Below are 23578 nucleotides of genomic sequence, written 5' to 3'. Positions count from 1 at the left end.
TATAATCTGCCTTATGATAAGAGTTTGTTTGATATATGATCTCACTTAAATAAGGATTAGAAAAAGCCCAGGTTTCTGGTAAAATATGACACATGTAAGAGCCTCATGGCAATTTTCACAAGAAAAAGCTAAAAGTTTTACATGGTTATGTATCACTGATAGGGGAGTTTCCAATTTATAGAGCAAAGAAACATTAATTATTCTATAACATAGAAATTTCCAAAACTGATAAAACACAGGAAGCAAGGATTCTGTTTCTAAAAAACCCAATTATTATACATATAAAACAAAATAATAACACCAAGAAAAATACCAAAGGAAATCAGAGTAAACACCAAACACAAAGAAAAATTTTCATGTGAGACAGAAAAGTTAGACTGATGTCTGACTTCTTGAAGTGAATTCAAAAATAATGGGATAATATCTTTAATGTGTTATAGGTGGTGCAGCCTAGAATTTCTTATTTGTGAAAATATGAAAGGAAAATATTGTTATGGTTTGGATCTAGAAATGTCCCCACAAAAGATCATGTTTTAAAAGCATAATCCCCAATACAGAAAGGTTCAGAGGTGAGAATTTAGGCAATGATGAGAGTTGTAACCTTACCAGTGGATTAATCTACTTGATGGATTAATAATTTGAATGGACTACTGGGTGGTCCCTGAAGGCAGGTGGGGCATGACTGGAAGAAGCAGGTCACTGGGGGCATTTCCCTGGGGATTGTATCTTGTCCCTGGTGGCTGCTGCTGCTGGTGCTACTCCTCTTCCTCCTCCTTTTTCTTCTCTCTCTCTCTCTCTCTCCTCTGTCTTTCCCTGCTTGGCATGAGCTAAACAGTTTTTTTTCTGCCATGCCCTTCCACCATGATATTCTGCCTTATCTCAAGTTCAGAGCATTGTAGTTGACCAACCAAGGACTGGACCTCTGAAACCAGGAGCACAGAAAAAACTTTTCCTCCTCTAAGGTGTTATTATCAGGTGTTTTGATCACAGCAACAAAAAAACTGACACAAACAGACATTTTAAGACAAATAAAAATGGAGATAATTCATGACCAACAGACCACACTAATGGCAATATTAAAAGATGTATTTTAAGTAGAAGGAAAAATCATTCTTGCTGCAAACCCAGAGATAAGAAATAAAGATCAATTGAAAAGCAAAATATGGATTAGTTTAAATGAATATTGACTATATAAAATAATTATAATGTTTCACATGGGTGAAAATACATATAGAATTAAAATATACAACAACATTTAGAAAGAAAGTATATATGTGGTGGTTAAGAGTTCAACTGTCTGAAAAATGGCAAAATCACTCATTTATATTAGGTTTTGAAAGTTATGGAAACACATATGTTCTTTAAAGGAACTATAATTGGAGGGAATGAAATAATATAAAATAGTCAATGATCCAAGAGAAGGCAGTAAGAGAGTGAAAGAGAGAGAATAATAGATGGAATGCATAGAAAACAAATAGAAATATGTTAAACTCCCAAACATAAGTAATTAATTAATTATGAACCAAATACTGAAACTAAAAGATGAAGTTTGTCATAATGCATTAAAAAACCAATGTTTTCATACGAATTACTCCTTCAGCATAAAGTTTGAAAGTAAAGTATATGAAAATATATCATTCAAACACTGACCAAAAAGTTGGAGTCACTGCATTTAATATATAAGACAAAGTAAATTTTAAATTAAAAAGAGGGACATTTCATAAAAAACATAAGGTTTAATTTATGAGAAAGATATAACGATTTTAAAATTTTATGTACTTAATAATCTTATAGAAAAGAAAATTCATAAACTAAAAGGAAAAGTGGGTCAATACATAATTAAAGCAGGATACTTTGACCACATTTCTTTCAGTAAATTATGTACCAAGGAGATAAAATATCAGCAAATACACACAAGATTTGAAAACACAATTATCAAACTTAATCCAATTGATATGTACAGAACACTGCACCTCCAAACTGAAGAATTCATATTCTTTGCAATTCATTTGAACTGCTTATAAAAATTGTCCATGGGCTAGGTGGACCATAAAGCAAATATCAACAAATGTCAGAGTTGAAATCATACCAAAAATGTTATCCATGCTGGGTGTGGTGGCACTTTGTAATCCCAGCTGCTCGGGAGCTGAAACAGAGGGATCATGAGTTCAAAGCCAGCCTCAGCAATTTAGTGAGGCACCTAAGCAACTTACTGAGACACTGTCTCAAAATTAAATATAAAATGGGCTGGGGGTGAGATTCAGTGGTTAAGCACCCCTAGGATAAGCCCCAGAACTGGAAAAAAAAAAAAAAAAGTTATACAGTCACAGTGGAATTAAATCTAGAAGCCAAAGTATACATACAAACTGTGCTAATCAGCTTTTCTTAGCTGTGACCAAATGATATGACCAGTACAATTATAAAGGAGGAAAGATTTATTTGAGGGTTTACAGTTTCAGAGGTCTTAGATCATAGAAGGCAGACTCCATTCCCCAGGGCTCAAGGTGAAGCAGAACATCATGGAGAAAGAGTGTAGCAGAGGGAAGCAGCCCGCATCATCAGGAAGCAGAGAGAGAGAGTCTACTCTCCAGATACAAAATATATATCCCATAGTCATGCCCCAATTTCCACCTCCCCCAGTGACACCCTACCACTTCAAAAAATCCCATCAGGGATTAATTCACTGATTGGGTTAAGACTTTTGCCACCCAATCATTTCTCCTCTGAACCTTCCTGCATTGTCTCACATGGGAGTTTTTGGGGGATATCTCACAACCAAACCATAGCAAGAAACCATAAATATTTCACATATTTAGAAATGAAGAAATATACTTCTAAATAATTACATAAATCATATATAGTAAACTATAACAAAATGGAAATGATAATGATATGATAAAAAAAATATAGCTTGTTAAAATCTGTGGCATGAAATTAAAACCATACTCAAAGGTAAACATATACCCTTAAATGTACATGTAAGCCATCTCATCCCAATTAGAATGGCGATTATCAAGAGTACAAACAACAATAGGTGTTGGTGAGGATGTGGGGAAAAAGGTACACTCATACATTGCTGGTGGAGTTGCAAATTAGTGCAGCCACTCTGGAAAGCAGTGTGGAGATTCCTTAGAAAACTTGGAATGGATCCACCATTTGACCAAGCTATCCCACTCCTTGGCTTATACCCAAAGGACTTAAAATCAGCATACTACAGTGATGCAGCCACATCAATGTTCATAGCTGCTCAATTCACAATAGCCAAATTGTGGAACCAACCTAGATGCCAATCAATTGATGAATGGATAAAGAAACTGTGGTATATATATACAATGGAATATTACTCAGCCATAAAGAATAATAAAATTATGGCATCTGCAGGTAAATGGATGAAATTGGAGAATATCATGCTAAGTGAGATAAGCCAATCTCAAAAAATCAAAGGACGAATGATCTCACTGATAAGCAGATGATGACACATAATGGGAGGTGGAAGGGAGGCAAGAATGGAGGAAGAAGGGACGGTATAGAGGGAAAAGAGGGGTGGGAGGCGTGGGGGGAAGGAAAAAATAACAGAATGAATCAAACACCATTACCCTATGCAAATGTATGATTATACAAATCATATGCCTCTACTTCATGTACAGAGAAACGATGTATCCCATTTGTTTACAATAAAAACAAATTTTAAAAAATGTAAATGTAAGGAAAAAAGAAAGGTTAAGAAAATAAATAAATAAAAATAGGTTGTTCAGCGGGTAAGATTTTAGGTAGGAAAAAAGAAGAATAAAAAAGGCATTTGGGTCAAGGAAACCAGTATAAGCCAAGTACAATTTGCCTGGCCTATCAAGTCTAGAGAGATTCTGAGATATAAGATTATAGTACAGTGGGTGTGACAGCTGATGTTTCATTTAACTTAGCAAAGAATGGATAAACATCAAAGAATTGTGTATCAATAAGTAAAATGCTCAGAATTGTACTTCAAAAGTTTACACCAGGGACGAAGGTTCAGGATGAACTGCCTTCTCCCTACAATAACACAAATCACTTTCTATTTTTCTTCCTGTAAGATTCTATGAGGACAACTCTATAAGGCCAGAAAGTATATCTATTGTACTCCCAGTGCCTAAGGTAGCACTTCAAACATATAAAACATCATCATTACCCTATGTACATGTATGATTACATGAATGCTATGAATCTACATTGTATACAACCATATAAACAAAATGATGTACCCCATTTGTTTACAATGAATCAAAATGGAGTCTGTAAAAAAATAAAATAAGTAAATAAATAAATAAATAAATAAAAACTGGGAAAAGCAGAAAATGTAGAGATCAGTTAGAAAGCCATTGTAATGGCTAAACTCAGTTTTGGGTTGATGAGTAGGTCATAGGGCTACAGTTGTCCAGAGACAGGAGGGTCTTAAAATGTATATATGAATCTTACACTAGTGCTCTTCTCCAATTCCATTAATCACAAATAATTAATTTGTTCCTTCATTCAACAACTTCATATTGATATTCTCCTAGTATATTCTGGACCTGGAGGTACAGATATAAACAAAACAAAGTTCCTATGAAGTGGAGCATATTTTCTGATTGAGCAACTGAGACAGTAAATAAATATGCATATGACATAAGTACCTTGGAGAAAAATAAAACAGAGAAAGAGTGACAGGGTACCAGCATGTATGGCAAGTCAGAGAAACTGTCATGAAACCAGAATGACCACAGCAGATAAAGGGAGAAGAGAATGAAGTCAAAGAGACAAGATGGGCCTGATAAAGTAGGATGTAGCATGTAGTAAAGGCTGCTTTCACTCTAAAGGAAATAAAAAGCCATTGGATAGTCAGGTAATCCAATGGTAATCCCAGCAGCTTGGGAGGCTGAGACAGGAGGATTGAGCATTCAAAGCCAGTCCAAGCAATGGTGAAGTGCAAAGAAACTCAGTGAGACTCTGTCTTTAAATAAAATTCAAAATAGGGCTGGGAATGTGGTCAGTGGTAGCATGCCCCTGAGTTCAATTCCCAGTGCCCTCCATCCCCGCAAAAAAAGTCATTGGAGGATTTGTAGCTGAGGACTCCCATCATCTGACCTCTGAACAGAAAAGGATCATTCTGACATTAAGTGGAGGACAGATTGTAGGGGAATAGGCACAGAAAGAGATAAACAAGTTAAGGAGTTAATCTATGGGTCATTTTGACTGCCTGTACTCTTCTCTTATCCAATTCCATATGTGGTAACTTAATAATACCTCTACCACCTGTCTCCTCCTTTGCCAACCTCATTATCTTCTACTTTCACAATTATAATACTAGGCACTCTCATTTGGGGGCTGTAAGACTGAAGAAGATAGAAGTAGAGTTTCCCATCCATCCCTTAATAGTTCTATAGACAATACTGAATAAAACAGAAAAATAAATAGTACATTTTTCAAAACAGAAATTAAGCAGTTTAGTTGAAGATTTGGGTAACTTATGGTTGCAAATGAGAATAAAATGATCATAAAATTCTTATTTTGGAAGTCTTTAATAATTGTGGAAATAATGCACACCAACAGAGAGAAATTGAATCCTTTGGAATGCTTGATCTTGACTTTGCTTCAAAGAAACAGGTGCAATTATATTGTTTGTTCACTGTATTTTAATTCACAGAGAACATATGGGGATTCATTTTTAAAATATACCAAAACCCAAACAGGAAACAATATCAGCCAATAACTGGATATTTGACTTTTCTAATCAGAAAACTAAATTATATCTTCACATCTCCAGAAAACACAATAAATTTATGTTCTTAAATATAATGCTGTACTCTTACAAAAAGCATAAAAGAGCTAAAGGCAAATTCTTAAAACTGAGCATTTTCAGTAGCTAAGAATAGTAGTATAATCTAATATGGGATTTTATTCCTATAAAATGCAATTGGATTTAGTGAATATTGAAAGAAATCATGTTAACATTTACCTGTACTGGTATGAGTTCTAGAAACAAGAATTGGAGCTATGAGTTTTAAACAGTTCACTTTTCTTAAGACAAAGTCTGACTGACTATATTCGAAACTGACCCATTCATTCACTATCTTGATAGAAATTGTATTAATATTTAATGAAAAAAATAAGGAGAATGTTCAAAAAAAATAACATGGTTACAGATTACCAGTAACTGTAAGTAAAACTATATAAAAGACTTATTAGAGTATAAATCATATGCTACTTAACAAATAAGAAAATCAGAATTTTTAATTTTTGTGTTTTTTTACAATTTATAATTATATAGACATTCTTAACATGTGGTTTTTTTACAGTTTATAATTATATAGACATTGTGATTATCTGTCTGCTTAGAGAACTTCTCATTATTATTAATTTATCTTTCTTGGAAAAGCAAGTGGTTTGTATTTCCTTTAGTGCATCTCAAATCTGTTACCATGAGAAAAACCTTGAATACAGAAAAAGCATGTCATTTCTTTCAAGTTTCACTTCTTTTATTTTATCAGAGGGAATAAAGGCCTTTTAAAAAATGACCAATGCAATATACTCTGAATTCATATTCTCTTGGAATGGTAAATATAATAAAGTGAGAACCAAATGTTCAATGTTTATTCCATGCCAATCATATTCAGACTTAATTATAGTAGGAGGACTGATTTTACAGCAATTGTAAAAATGTAAATAAGGCTTTAAAATGAACTCAGGAATTATATTTTATAAACAAAACTTTGATTTTAATTTAAACAATTCTCTTAGGATATGCATTATTCAAATGTTCTGCTTTCGTTATTACTGAAATAGTATTTATACTTCAGGAAACCAGGGGACAGAAACACCTGTTTCCCATCAAATTACATCTCCTAATGATTATAATAATCTTAAATACTAGGTTCAATTTAAAATATAAATACTATAATATTTGAATGTTTAGATTATCAGATAAAAGTTTATCAAAAATTTGTCAGTGGAAAACTGAAACAAAATGTGATGTGTTTTAGTCCAAACAATCTTACTAGCAAAGCAGGTATCAAGTGTCCATGTTAAAAATGTTTTTCATAACTTATCTTGATTTTTTCCCTATTTCAAAAATAATATTTAATTATTTAAATTTGGGGAATAAGTGATAAGTAAAATTTAAAGGGTCATTAACAACTGTGCATAGTTTGATATATTTCCTTCAAATCACCAGACCATCTGGTTAGCTTTTTATATATATAAACTTAGGATAATACTAAGTATATTTTATAACTTGCTTTTTTATTAGTATTGAAAGTCATGAGATATTAAAGTACATTTTAATTGAAAAATATCAAAGCACTTTCAAATATCTGTTCTCTTTTCAAAGAGTGAAGTACATGCCAAGTTGAGTCATGAAGAGAAATGTCAGTGCAATACGTGGCAGCTGCTCGCTTCCCTGGGAAGGAAAGGGCTGGTTTGCAGTACAGTAGCTAGCAAACCCCTGAGCGCCCCACAAAGTCACTAGTGGGAAAAGAACAAAGGCCTTTCCAATGCAACTAACACAGATGTGCCCAAAGGCGAACTGTCAGAAACAGTTAAGATGACAGCTACTCACAGTTCATTATTTCCTTCTCACAGGTCACTGGGTGACAAGCTGGGTCAGCATGCTTTGTTGGCTGTCCCAGGCCTTCCCCACCCCCTATTCAATTTAAATATGGTTAAAGGGCTCCTTTGGATAAAATAATGTAAACAAACACATTCCAGACACTTAAAGATGCCAGAATATGGCATTTATTTCATTTTGGATCAAACTTGGAACTAAATGCACACACAACTTTCTTTATTCAAGTAAAAAGACAGCAAAAATATTGTTAAGGTGTGGCTAAAGGAAACAAGAAAATATGACCAATCATAAATTAAGAACCTTGCATTTAAAACTTCATATAGTAAGAGATTTCCCTTTTTCTTCCATAGAAGAAATAATCTTTCCATGTTAAACCAAAAAAAAAAAAAAAACGTCAATGACCAGAAGGTTTTCTAAAATGTTTAAAATATATATTAAACAAAATGATTTCTATAGGTAGGACAGCCTAGTTTGGGGTTATTGTTTTAGACTTTGTGTGTGTATTGTGTTTAAGGGTGTAACTCAAAATAACACAAGTCAAATGGTAAGTCTAACCAACTCTTTGATGATGTAACACACATGAAGTTGTCGTAATGATTCAATATGATTATCCATATACCATTCTCAATGAAATCAGTAAACAAAAACTAATAGGAATGAGGGTAGTCTAGAGATCCATGTAGGCCTTGGTTCAAATTCCCACTCCCCCATTAACCAGCTAGTTGACTGGGCACATGAGGTAGCTACTCTGAGTCTCATTTTCTATATCTGAACTGGTATGATTACCTATGCCAAATGCAGTGGTGTACAAATTATTCCAGAGACTCAGAAGGCTAAGACAGGAGTATCACAAGTTTGAAGCCACCCTCTCAGCAACTTAGCCAAGAACCTCAGCAATTCAGCAAAACTATGTCTCAAAAAAAAATTCATAAAAACATCTGGGGATGTAGCTCAGTGATAAAGCATTCCTGGGTTCAATCCTATATCACCAGGTTGTGATGTCAATAACCAATCAACCTCTCATGATGTTATGAGAATAAATACTTAGAAGAGCAGTAATCACATGGTAAGTATTCAACAAATGACAACTACTGATCCTGTCATGAAGCTGAACTGAGTCACCAAAGCATGAAATATCCTGGATAATCATGACAAGTTATAGTCATTATTAGAAAAAGACTTAAAAATTTCATATTCAAGGAAAATCCTCTGCAAGTCACTCTAGACTGCAAGATCTACATCATTGAATATAATAGGAGATCAGGGGTTCACAGCTTCCCTTAATATTTCCTACCTCTTATTTAGTTTTCACTGAATACTGAATATATTGCTATAATTTCTATTTTTCCCTTTCTAAATTATTCCTATCTAAAAGTTCCCTTTCTAAGATATCAAGTTAAAATAATAGTCTCTATTTGAAAGGCTGAAGATTTTGAATAATTGCTAAGACATGAGCATGAATATTCAAGCAGTACATTATATAGGTTCAGAATAAGACAGATCTAGGAGGACTGAGAGGCCTTAGTCAAGTAATTGAATCTCTCTATGTCGCAGATGATGATTCCTCTGTGTTACTTATGGGTTATTGGGAAAGAATGCACTTAAAGCACTTGAGCAAAGTCAGTAAATTTTAGCTGTTAACATTTATAGTCTAATGTTATCATTTATTTTCACATATTACCTGTCATTACTTACCAATCTGTCTTCTCCAAAATTTGGTTATTGTAGTTTTCTCTTTCCTTGACTACTTCTAAGGAAGTACTTAAATTTATCTCACTCTTTTATTTTCAATTATGCATTCTTTGTTCAGATTTTCTCACCAATGTTTTCCTTGATGTGCTAAAATTCTATTTCTTTTTCCAATTTTCACAACTCAGAACCTTTCACATAATTTCTTTATTGTGTGCTATGAATTTTTTCTTTAACTGAATTATCAGTGAGAAAAGCAAGAAAGACTTCTTGTTTAATTCTCTCTCTTGAAGCTGCAATAGTATAACAGATTCTCTTACATTTGGAAAGTACACGAACCTAAAAAGACAGTCTAAGGTTTAAAGTAATCAATATGCCCAATTCTACACCACCTTCTTATTTTACCCCCAAATTCCCTCCAAAATGAGAGGAAAGTGACTGCTGTATTTTATTCTTAACTCAAAACAACTTAGTTAAGGAACAAAAAGAGGAAAATAAACTGAAATAGCATCTGCTGAGGTAAACTGTGAGGGCAGAGGGGGAAGAATATAGATAAATCCCTGTGACTTCAAAGAAAAAAAATAGAAAGCAGGAAGAATGTATGGAGCCTAAAACACAAATCCTGAGAAAAGTCCCCTGGACAATTGCTTAAGAAATAAAATTCCAAATACATTTGTTTAGTATTTAATTCCTATTGACTGAAAACTACAAATCAAAATGTAATAGTCCTCATTATCCATGGCAGGTACATTCTAAGAACCCCAGTGAATACCTAAAACTGCATGTAGTACTGAATCTCATATGTTTCTCCTATATTCATACTTACAATAAAGTTTAATTTATAAATTAGGCATAGTTAGAGAATAACACTAACTACTAATAAAATAGAATGAAATAACATTTTACTATAGTAAAAGTTATTCAAAACTTACTATTTCTGGAATTTTCCTTTTAATATTTCTGGCTCACAGTTGATGGTAGATAACTGATATTGAAATTATAGATAAGGGGTAACTACTGTACAACTTCATTAAAAATTCTTTTTTCTCTTTACTTGTTTTCAGAACATTTTCATAACTACCACTTATTGAATGCTTATTACCTTATCGGAAATTTAAAAACTTCTTGTTTAAGGCTAAGTCAGGTTACTATGGTATATTAGCTGCCACTCATCCCCGTTTTTTTTTTTTTTTTTGGGGGGAGGGGGGTCACTTTTTCTAATACTATATGCCTTTCTCACAATGTCCACTCATCAAATTGTGCTGCCTCAGGGAAGACACAACCACAGAATACAAAATCCATATCTCTCAACTACCCAATATTCTGCTCTCGGAAAAAAATATTTACAAGTTGGGGAACAGGGAAATCATAGGGAATCAGGTGTTATCAGAAGGGTCCTATTCACAATGCAGCAAGCATAGAAGACTCATTTAGAGTTCTAGAAGCAGAAAGCAAAAGTAACCCATTCCTCTTTCCTGAGAAAAACCCAGGATAAGAATGAAAGCCATGAATAATGACAGTCCCAAGCATTCTGTCAAAGAGGTAGAGAATAAATGGCTGTCTAAGTCTAGGAAGATAGGACAACAACAGCCTCACAGAGCAGTATTATCAGCTCCCAAGTACCCCATGGTTCCTTGAGTTCCTATTTTAAATGAAAAACATCAAAGACTGTTCCCAAGGTACTTATATTCTAGTGATGTGAGAATAGCCAGAGTGACCTGGCTGGGTGGCTGCAGTATTGGGGTCACCTTGTAAAGCATCAGAGGGATGAGTAGCAGGGAAAAGAAGACCTAGAGTCTAAATTTTCATACAATCTGGGACACCATCATACTACGATACCATAAGATACTAAATTTACTTCTTTCTTTGCCTGATCAAAATAACAAATACAAATAATAAATACATAGTAAATTGAAGAGTCATTTTTGCTGTCTACTGGGGAAAAATTCCCCTCCTATCGAAACCCAGGTGGAAATATATAATTTAAGAATATAAAATAGCATTTAATTTAAATTAAAAACTGTACTTTTTTTCTTTTTTTTTGCAAGTGACATTTCTCTCCACAGGTAGCCTATTTACATTTAGGAGTTCCTTTAAACTTTAATGAATATGACAAGAATTGTACTGATTCTTTGAGAATATTTCAGCGAAAGTAATTTCAAACAATTAAAAATTAAAATTGCATTTTATAAAGTCATTTTGTGATTTATAACATCAAATTCAACAACATAATAATAATAAATTCCAGTTTCCAACTAAGTAAAGAGAATCAGATAAATCATTTCCATTTTTCAATCAAGGATAATTTTCCATTGGTTAGTAGATCACTGATATTGATCTTATTCTGGCAATGGAAATGGTGTTAATTTGTAAGTCATCACTACTTGACATCATCTACTGTGCACTTAACCTCAGGTACAAATATAATGTTCTCCTTATGGAAAATAAAAAGGTATGCCCAGGGGTGTGGTCTTTTTAAAGACCTTTGGCTTATGGCATTTGCAGGTAAATGGATGGAGTTGGAGAATATCATGCTAAGTGAAATAAGCCAAACCCAAAAAACCAAAGGCCAAATGTTTTCTCTGATAGGTGAATGCTGTCACATAACGGGGGTGGGGGTTAGGTTAGTGAAGAATGAGGAATGCTTGATAGTGTAGAAGGAAATGAGGTGGGGGGAGGAAGTGGGGGAAGGAAAGATCATTACCCTATGTACGTGTATGATTATATAAATGGTGTGTCTCTACATTGTACACATCCAGAGAAATGAAAAGCTGTACCCCGTTTATGTACAATGAATCAAAATGCATTCTGCTGTCATGTATAACTAAACAAACAAACAAAAAAGAAGCTTCAAAAACAAAAAAGACCTTTGACATTTTCACAATTGGGTGTATGCTAGGGACCGCCTTCACTTAATCATGTTATTTCATTGTATTTTAGTGAGATTCCAGGGAAGTAATCCATCCCAATTATACTTTTAAAAAATTACATGTATAAATCTTTAACAAACTATACATGTCACCTCTCTTCATCAAATGTGACCCTAAAACTACAATGATTGAAAGCCAAAGGGCTGTTGAGATATTTCAACAATCATCAAGAAATCAATTTAACATGAAACTGAAGGAAAACATCGAATGTCATTGAGCAATAAAGCTCAGTCTGTCAGTGCCCTACCTCTGAGCGGAAGCCTTAGGATGTTTCTCCTCCAGTTTCCTCACCAGTGCCACTGTCAGCTGCCCCGTCTCCTCAGGAGAACCTTCTGGCATTAAATGGGTGTCTGAGGGTTCTGGCAGTTGCTTCAGATCAGAGTTGCTGGCACATTTTTGCAGAACCTAATACATGAAATATAGGAATAATGTAGCTAACTTTCATTGATTGGAAATATCTAAACTATGTATGCCAAAAATATATGCACTTTTCATGCTTTCTTCAGTCTTCATACAGCAAGAAATCATTTGTGCATAGTCAGAACAAAAGAACGCAATCCAAAGATAAAGCTAGTCTATCACCATTTATTTAATAAAATGTTTATATAAAAATATAACATTTATATAAATATAAATGTGCATAGGGTATTATGTGTATATCTTAATCAGTAACATTAAGATGTGAATTTATGTTTGGCTCTTGAAAACAACTTGAACATTTTTTTTTTCATTTTCTTTTCAAAACACATTTTAGAGATCTATTTCTGACTTGCTACACTGACCTCTTCTGCTAAATTTCTGCCACATTCTTGAGCTGTGGTCCAGGCACCATGGTGAATGTGATACTCTGTTTGAGTCACATCCACTTGTGCATTTAGCTCCTCCAGATAGGTCAGAACAAATTGAGGATAAGCCTGTAAGAAAGAAAAACATGAGTACCAGTATTTTAAGTTACAACCAAAAATCTATTCTATTAGAAAGCTGGAGTATAAATTAGATTAGTAGTAAAAAGATGTGGCTTCGCATTTTACTATCAATCATTGCATATATAGTGTGTAGTTCCTGTATTGTTTGGGAGTACTCAGTTCTGCTCTGTAAAACAAAAACAAAACGGAATGGATGAAACTTAGCTGGGTTAAGCATAGATAAGTTAGTAAGCCAAGAAGCATCACAGTAAACATAGCATATGTCTATGCACAGAGATAGAGATGGAAAAAATAGACATTTAATATTTAGTATTTTTTAAATAACAACTAAAGCAACAAATGTTTTGATGCACTAAACCTAAACAAAGCATATGAGGCACATAATGATCATGAAATGTTTAATTAGCCACCCATTGTTGACTCTCACTTGGGATCCTCTGCCAAATAAAATCCATCACTGCTCATCAGGCTATCTGGCACTGCCATTGGACAAGTATACTTGTACACCAGCTTTCATGAAGCAAGAGTATGTCACTGCCCCAGACACTTTGTCTGTTGGACTCTTGCTCAAATATCAATACTGGTCTTTGTATCCACATCAACAGGGAAAAGTGATGCAGCACAGAGAAGATAAAGATAAATACAGAAGATAAAGATTCAGTAATATGGCTCTTTGACCCACTTGTACCTTATCTTAAATGTGTTAATCTGACTATCACTCTTTCCATATATTTTGCTTTGTGTTTTGAATTGAGTCACTAAATCATAACCTGAGCATTTTAATTCAGGCTATGTACCTTTCTGTTCCATGAACTCTAGGATAACTTTCCTAGTAGTATACCCACAAGCTACCATTGCATCAAAGTAATTTCCTACATGGTGCATTTATTTCTGAATCCTTCCAACAATCCTTTCAAATAGCTATTATTATTGTATCCATTTTAAAGATGAGGAAACAGACACAGGCAGGTAACCAATGTGCTCAGTGCCATCTAGCTTATTAACTAATCTACAAAGCCTAAATATGCTGCCTCAACTATGATTTAAAGTCCTTGCTGCATTTTTGAAAGTGTGGAACTAATGTTCTAACAAAAAACACAAGAAGATGTTCAGTGCACAACTCAAGGCACTAAGGTTCTTTATCCTATCCTAGAAAAATAGATATTAAATAAAACTTTGTTAGAAAATGTATAAACATATATGCACTCTACAAATGCAAGGCATACCAGAAACTTAAATACATGTTCCTAAGTGTAAGAAGTCAATTTCAAAGTGCTACATATTGTATGATTCCAATTATTGAACAATCTGGAAAGAACAAAACTAAGGAGACAGTAGAAATATCTGTGGCTGCCAGACATTAGAGAATCAAGAGATAATGATGAATAAGTGGAGCAAAGAATATTGGGGGAGCAGTTAAATTATCCTCTATGATAATATAATGGTGAACACGTCATTTTATATTTGTCCAAACTTACAGAACCTATAACACCAAAGGTGAACTGGAATGCAAACTATGGACCTTGGGTGATAATGATGTAACAATGTAAATTCATCATTTGTAGCAAGAATACCATTCTGGTGTGGGATGTACATAGTAAGAAAGGCTGTGGGTGTGCAGGGGCACAAAGGATATGGAAACCATCTCTATCGTACACTCAAATTTACTAAAAATGCTCAGAAAATTGTTTTTTAAAAATGTAAGAGATGTCACCAAAAGCACAAAGTGACAAAAGATAACCAGAAAAACCATACAGCAAAATCAAAATGTTTTGTGCTATAAAAAATGTCACCAAGAAAGATAAAAGGACAATCTATAGAATGATAAAAAATATTTTCAAATCATTTGTTTGATAATGGATTGTGTCTAGAATATATAAAGAACTCTTATACTAAATAATAAGAAAGACTCAATGAAAACATCAGCAAAGAATTTGAACATATATTTATCCAAAGATGATACACAAATGGCCAATAAGCACATGAAAAAATGTTCAACATCATTAGTCATTAGGGAAATGCAAATCAAAACCTTAATGAGATCACACTTCATACTCACTGGAATGGCTATAATCAAAATGACAGAGAATAACAAGAGTTGGCAAGGATGTGGAAAAGTTAGAACTCCTAAATGCTAATGGTAAGAATGTAAAATGATATAGCCATTTGTTTCGAAAACAATTTGGCTATATTTTTAAATGTTAAAAGTAAAGTTATCATATGATCCATAAATTACACAGCTAGTCATAAGCCCATAAGAAATGAAAGCATATGTATGCATATAAACTTCTGTACCAATGTTCATAACAGCATTATTCATGATAAGCCAAAATAGTGGAAACACATAAAATGAAAAGTAGATAGATAAATGTGATATTTTCATACAATGCAACATATTTGGCAGCAAAAAAACAAATTATTAACACATGCTACAACATGGATAAACTTGGAAAACATTATGCTAAGTGAAAAAAATCAATCATACCAGACCACATATTCTATTATTCTATTTATAAAGTATCCAGAATAGATCAAGCTATAAAGGAGGTAGGAATAGGGCGGCAGACAGAATTGGAGAAATACGTACAGATATCTTTTAGGGAAGACCAAAATGGTTTAAAATTAAATTCTGGTAAAGGATGTACAACTCTGTGAATATACTGAAGAACAGTGAAGGGTGCAGTTTAAATGGTGAATTGTATGGTATTTGAATTCTATTTCAATAAATCTATTTTTATATAAGGGATTCAATTTAAAAATTAAAGTGCCAAGTATTTCAAGATTGGCAAACCAGCAAAAAATACAAACAAAACTAAATATATACAAGAAAACATGAAGAAAAATGATGCAAATTAAAAGAATGGTCAACATAATTTTTGTTCAATCAATCAATAAGTGACTATCAAAATTTTACATGTGCATTCCCTTTGCGTTAACAAACATACATGCATAAAAATGTTCATTGCAGCATTGTTTACATTTACCTACATGTGCAACACCAGTGAAATTATTTAAAAAGAAAATAACATAGACATAGATGTTAACAGGGGAAGATGGTCACAATATGTTATCGAGTGAAAAAATTGGTCACAAAGTCATATATGTAGCTGTATGCATGTGCATGTGTTCATGTGTATGTATTTGTGTCTAATTAATCAGGAATGATATCAATGATAATATTTGAGGAAGATGGATGAGAAGTACTTTTGTTTATTACTTCAATAAGCTCTGAATTATTAGAGACTTTTTAAACTAACACATGCTACTTTTATTACTTAGAAGAGAACCATACAATATATACACATGCACATCTAATAATTTCTGTGAAAGTATACCTAAACCTGCTATTAGTGAATAACTTTGGGAAATAGAGTTGAAGTTTAAAAAGAAGAGATTTCACTTCTCATTAATATTTTTTTGATTCATGCATGTATTGCTTTTATAACAGTATTTTTGAAAGTAATTAAAATAGTTTTTTATTTTCTTTTTTTGAGTACTGAGGATAAAACCCAGAGCAGGCAAGTACTCTACCACCAAGCCACATTCCATCCTCAAAATAATTTCTTTACTACACATACTCTCAGATAACCTTGGAAAAAGATCTCTGAATCACTAAGCGAATCCAAAGCATTAGTAAAAAGAACTTTAATATAAAAAATTAGGATTTTCATTTTACCTTGAAGGTTCTATTAAATCTATTGCATTTTTATTTTTTCTTATGTCAGCTTGTATTGTCTTAAATATTTTCAAGAAAATTCAACTGACGAAAACATGACAGATGATGGAGAAAGACTATTTTACACTGGTTCTACAGCAAAAAATCAGAGATCAAATTCAGTAACAAAAGATGACTATTTTCAATACTGAGGATACATGAATGAGTGGTAGGACATAACATCAAATATGTTCCAGAATACCAGAATACTAAAAGGATCAATTTATAAAAACCAAAATAAACAGTAGCTACATGCTAAGACAATAAGTGCCTAACAGCGTGGTTCCAATGGTGGCAATCACAAACCCATTCCAATATTATAATTCTGGTTTCACATTTAGTATCTTCCCATGCAGGTGAAGACATTTTGTATAAATTTACCGCTAAGGTACACTTTCCTAATATTTGAAATTGGGTATATCTGGAACATGGGAAACTTTAATACATATCCAATGAGTAGGTAGGGTCATGATGTGGGTGAATATTCTGTTAAGCATTGCAGAAGCAAAGACCAAAAATTCTGTAGCAACAAAAAAGTCATGGGTTTTGTTCCTTGGAGTTGACAGAATAGTAAAGGTGGCAGACATATGTAAAAAACAAAGTGACAAGTTGTAATCCATCCTCCCATGATGCATTTGGAGACATTTACAAATTTTCCAGGCACTTTCCCTTTGGGATCATTCTAAACCATTTCTCCCCAAGGTGATGGTTATTCTAAACATGTGATAACACAGCTCTTCAGGGTTCTCTAAGATCAAATGAACTTGCTCTGTAACCAGGCACCCATTGGTTTGGTCATTAGAGGACCAGTATAAAGGATTCCCTTCTCCTAAATCTGGAATGCTAATTTTTTCTCATAGGAGTCAACAGCCTAATCTTTCAACTTTTCCTCCTTTCTACTGCAGCAGTACATCACCCTAAATTGACCTCCAATGTCTTAATCCTTTATTCTGTTCAAAGTCCATCAGTCTTTTGGATTCACTGCATTCTTCTCATTCTAATCCACTTTCCACTACCAGAAGATAAACTTTAACAAAACACATCTTTGATCACATCATTACCACTTCAAAAACTTTAAATAGTACTCTAGTACATACTGATTAACATACTGCTGTCCTAGCCTGGTTTCAAACACATGAAAAACATTCAATATCCTTAGCAGTCAGAGAAATACAAATCAAAACTACACTGAGATTTCATCTCACTCCAGTTAGAATGGCAGTCATCAAAAATTCAAATAACAGGCTGGGGTTGTAGCTCAGTGGTTGCCTCGCATGGGTGAGGCATTGGATTTGATCCTCAGGATCATATAAAAATAAATAATATAAAGGTATTGTGTCCATCTACAACTAAAATTTTTAAATATAATAACAATAATTGCTGGCTAGGACATGGATTAAAGGTACACTTATACACTGTTGGTGGGACTGCAAATTGGTACAACCACTTTGGAAAGCATAGGGATATTCCTCAAAAGATCAGAAATGGAACTACTGTAAGATAGAGTTACCCCATTCCTTGATATTTATCCAAAATAACTGAGATTAACATATTATAATAATATATGTTTAGCCAAGTTATGATTCTAGTTTAGGTGTCCATCAACAAATGAATGTATTAAGAAAAGCTGATACATATATACACTGGAGTTTTATTCAGCCAGTAAGAAGAATGCAACTGTGTCATTTGCTAGTAAATGGATGGAAATGGAGAACACCATGCTAAATGAAATAAACTATACCCAGGAAGTAAAAGATTGAACGTTTTCTCTCATTCTATTTTACCAGGGAATGAAATCTACCAAATCATGCTATGCCCATGTATGAACATAATACAACAAATACCACTTACACATATAATTATAATGTAATAACTAAAATAACAACAAGAACAACAATAATAATAATAGAAGGGAGATAGTAGAGTACAGCAAGTGGATTGGGGCAGGGAAGGAAAGGGAACCAGTAACCATGACTGGGAAATAAGATTGATCAAATTATATTATGTGCATAAACAAATGTGGCATAATGAATGCCACTATTGTGTATAATAATAATTCATCAATAAAAAATAAAATTAAAAAATAGTGCATATTATAGAAATCTGGAAGCAAAAGTTTTGGAATAAAAGTTGTAAATTATGAAATTCTTACCTTAGAATAAATACAGCCATCAGTTCCAAACACCCACTTCTGAGATTCATCTCCTTTATGTCTGTAATGAGAATGTAATTTAGAGATTGACAGTCTTTTTCCACACAGGAATACTTATAGGCTTCAAATAAAATTATCATTTCCATATTGCCTAGCAGGAGGACAGCCCACACTACCAATCTTCACAGCTCTCTCAGCAGCTACAGTCATTCCCTAAGACAATCAATTTCTCTGCTGTAGTGCAATGCTGTGGTACCCTAAATAGTGTGTGTGTGCATGTATGTGTGTTACCAATGACAACAGTGATTAAGAGTTTTAGAGAATAATCAATAACAATATTACAGAAAATTCTCCCCCTCCCCAAAGATCCTTTTTGAGACAAAAAGAGAGGAGCTTAATTAGGTATAAGAATTTAAAATGTGGCTTAGAAAAGATACCATGAAAGATTAGGAACCTCAGGCAGCCACTTCTAAAATGTCTAGAGAATTTTATTAAGGAATATATTTCCTGAGCTAAACCTGAGTAAGGAAAAAAATCTATAATGTGATGAAGCCAATCATGCCTAAATTAACTAATCATGCAATCACTAATATTTAGAAACTTTACAAAGGTAGGACAAAATGAATCAAATTAACTGTAACAGGATGTTAAACAAGACTTTTACTACTGCCTCTGAGTTTTGACAGAAACATCAAAGGTTGAGAATAAGAGGTGTCAGGTAATGCTCAATTCTAAAAGAAGATGCTATTTGATCTGGGCATAACATATAAAAGCAGCAATCCAAAACTGGTTCAGTACACATCAGTCTTCACCCACATTCAGTCTATATAATCAAATTTGAAGAGTTCATGGGCATATTGAAATGGGTGCTGGATAACAATGTAGGTCTCCAGATCCCTGTCCTCAGAGATTTCATTCTGAAGGTCTGGATACCCAGAAACATATGTTAACAGATGTTGCAAGTGATCCTCATCACGGGAGCTTGGGGGAATTTAGATGCATGTGGTCTATCAACCAGACTTTAGAAACCACTGAACTAGAATGATGAAAGCAGCAAGGAAATAAAGGTCCAGGTATTCAAAATTGTGAAATAATACATAGATCCTGGGGCTCTCCTGGCCTAGTACTCCTTTCATAGATGAATAAGATAAGATGCAGAGAAGTACAATGAACTGGTCAAAATCAGAGCAATAGGAATTATCCAGAGATAATTTCAGCATACTAACATCTTAAATAGATTGGAAAAGTAGATCACAAGATTTTTGTGTGTAACTTGAAGATTGAAAATTGTACCAACATTTTAGACTCATTGATTATAATTTGACATATAACCTCAGAGACTTAATACATATTAAAATTACCATAAATGTTTTAATACAATGGTGTTAAAATTACCACCACATAGTTTTATATCATATCTGTTTCTTCAGAGGTATTGAGAATGTTAATATTTCAATCACTAGGACTGGGGATATAGCTCAGTTGGTAAAGTGCTTGTCTGCACAAGGCCCTGGGTTCAATCCCCAGCACTGAAAATAAAATTTCAACCACTAAATGAAGAATAGTAAACACAGTAGTCTTTTAAGGTTGTCAATCCCAAGCTTGGAACTATACTCTATTAAAAAATTAAAAGAGTGATTGCTAAAAATCTTTGATGGAAATGTGTTGGGTTGTAATAAAATTTAATCATATAACGTGTAAGAGGTATAACTCATTGCAACTTTATTTCCCATAGGCAATCCCTCCTGTTGCATAAATTATCATGAGTATATTTCTTCGAGATGAAATGGAAAATGAGTTTTTTCAAACAATAAGACATCCAAAATCCAAAATTTTGTCTTTTAGTTGGATTATAGTGTTGGCTTAAGAATAAATTATATTTATTTCAATTTTGACTTTCTAAATTTATAGCATCTTTTCCCAATAATAATAAATACAACAGGAAAATATATACAAATGAGCAACTTTGTAAGGGCAGAGACCATGTGTGTCCTCAGAGTCAATTCCAGTGCCTGGCATATGAGATTAAAAACATTTTTGAAAAAAATGTCAGAATGTTACTATCCTAAAAATTAATAAAGTCATTATAATAAGTGTTTTAAAATATGGTTGGTTAGAGGATTTATGGTGCCAAAGAACATGTTACACCTTTTAAGAAGGTAAGAAATAATTATGGAAGAAATATGTTTCCAAGTATTTGTCAAATTTTATCACAGCTTCAATTCTGTTCTAGCAAATATTTGCCTAGGAAATGTTTCTAAAAATATGCAGTTTTATGTCATTGATTAACCCTGGTAACTTAACAGTAAGTAGTATTCCTTTGGGAATTTTATTTACATTAATACATGTTACCTTTATATTTTACCAAGTTAAAAAACAAGTAATGCCACAGTATGCAGGATGAGAAGTTATCGTAATGTTAAATAACTTCTTTAAAAAATAAAATTTCTACACACAAAAGTATATCTGTTATTTTTAAGATTTTTTATGTTAAAAAATCAAATTTTGATTCAAGATACACTTATTCTCATATGAAACTAATTTTAAAATGTCAGGTATTTTTCTCCTTTTGGCCAATAAGCAGCAAACTAAAAATGATTTTTTAAAAAATGAAAGCAAAATTAAAATAACATCAATAAGAAGAGAAAAATGAAGTAGTATTCTACCCAAGAATCAATATAAATATCCTGACATAACCTGAACTAAGGATCAAGAGACCTAAGTTCTAGCCCTGGATCTGACTTTTTTTTTTGGTAGTATAGTACTGGAGATTGAAACCAGAGGCACTCTAACAATGTACTACATTTCTAGTCTTGTTTATTTTTTTGAGACAGGGTCTCACTAAATTGTCTAGACTGGCCTCAAACTTGCAATCCACCTGCCTTAGTCTCTGGAGTAGCTAGGATTTCAGATGTATACCATCACATGTGCCTACCACCACTACTATTAAGGAGAGGTCTAAAGTAGATGCTCTTCAGGGTCCTTTTTCTGAAAGCATATGACTTCCAAGACTATTTCATTTCATGCTGTCATTTTACAGGTGAGGGAACTGTGGGGGGGTGGGGGGGAACTACCTGTCCTGTGAAGCTTGCTAATTGTAACCCCATTGAGCATGCATACACACGTCTAAATAGCATAAATAAGAGCTGGACAGATATAGATTCTGTTGGGAATCTAAAAAATATACACATGTATATACATATATATATATATATATATACACATATATATATATATTCTTTGAAATATTCTATTTATCAGACAAAGAGGCAAAAGGGCACCCATGGTCACAGTTCAGTTGGGGGAAAATTTTATAGGCTAATGCTCATTCCCTAGTGGATTGTAAAGAAAATTGTCATCATGTTTTATGACTACAATTCCATTTTCCCCGACAGCTTCAAATGGCTGAGGTATCCAACCATGCTACTGGATCAAAAGTAGAAACCACATTGAAGACAAGGAAAAAGGATTTCCCCTTTAAGGATTCTTAATGTAGTAAGAACAGAGATATGAGGTTGTATTCAGAAATCCATGTACTATAAAACTACACATGGACAATTTTGTACTTGACATTGACATTTATAATGGTGTTATCTATCTGTGTGAATGTTACTTCTGTTTGCTACTACATAGCTTTATACAACTATACTACGTGTTGGCTATATTTAAAGGTATCCTTAAAGCAATGTGTCTGTTTAGCCCAGTCTGAGAAATGCTAGCCAGTTATCACCCAATTTCCAGCTAGACTTAGTGGGGAAAAAAAAGTGGGAACAGAAAGCCACAACTGAAAGTGTAGTATTGAAAAAAAAGACAGTAAATATTGTTTAAAATTGGACAGGTTTCCGTGAGAGTCTGAAGTCTCTTTTATGGATTGTCTTTACAATAGAAAAGTCAGTCCTGTGTTTATTTTTATGTAGGAAGTCCATAATGTAAAAATAGGTAGAAAACAGGTATCCTTCAGCAGTTCTATTAGCCCATTGATTCTACATGTAGGAGTTGAAAATTTAAAAGTCTTTATAATTCAGACATGTAATATCAATTCATGATGCCTGAAACAGGCTAGAGTTTGTGTGAACACTGCTACAGGGAGTGTAGAAAACAGCTACCTAAAGAAAATATGCCCCATCAAAATCACTCAGTTCTTGCCCTGCTGCTGTCATGAGGGAATATGCAAGTCCAGTGCTACTCGTTATTATTATTTTTTTACTTGTAAATGAACCTTTATTTTATTTATATGCAGTGCTGAAAATCAAACCCAGAGCCTCACACATACCAGGCAAGTGCTCTACCACTGAGCTACAATCCCAGCCCCCAGTGCTACTCATTCTTCAAGAAGTAACTTTTTTTATGTGAACAGTATTTCTATAGGTTTACAACTAAAAATTGAAAGAATGTCCAGACCAAACAAAATCTATGGGTCATCAGTTTTTAACCTCTATAAACTAAACCTCCAACACTAAAGACCACAAAGACATATCATATCCTACAATACTCCCATTCCTTACTTTTTTTTTATATATATAGTGGGGATTGAACCCAGAGGTGCTTTACCACTGAGCTTCATCCCCAGTTATTTTCACTTTTTAT

General features: G+C 33.4%; 1 protein-coding gene across 2 annotated transcripts in view; it reads right to left on the bottom strand.

The window, feature by feature from the left end:
- The window catches only part of Dcdc1 (doublecortin domain containing 1), a 494469-nt gene that overhangs the window by 169391 nt on the left and 301500 nt on the right, over positions 1-23578 (bottom strand). For both annotated transcript variants that reach the window (XM_047516704.1, XM_047516706.1), the window contains exons 16-18: positions 18992-19052; positions 12981-13112; positions 12446-12603 (exon numbers count right to left, since the gene is read on the bottom strand). In XM_047516704.1, coding sequence (XP_047372660.1) covers positions 12446-12603; positions 12981-13112; positions 18992-19052 — 351 coding nt within the window. The remainder of the gene's footprint in view (positions 1-12445; positions 12604-12980; positions 13113-18991; positions 19053-23578) is intronic.

The sequence above is a fragment of the Sciurus carolinensis genome, chromosome 11 (genome assembly GCF_902686445.1).
Source record: "Sciurus carolinensis chromosome 11, mSciCar1.2, whole genome shotgun sequence".
NCBI lineage: Eukaryota > Metazoa > Chordata > Mammalia > Rodentia > Sciuridae > Sciurus > Sciurus carolinensis.
This window is presented reverse-complemented; position numbering and strand designations above follow the sequence as displayed.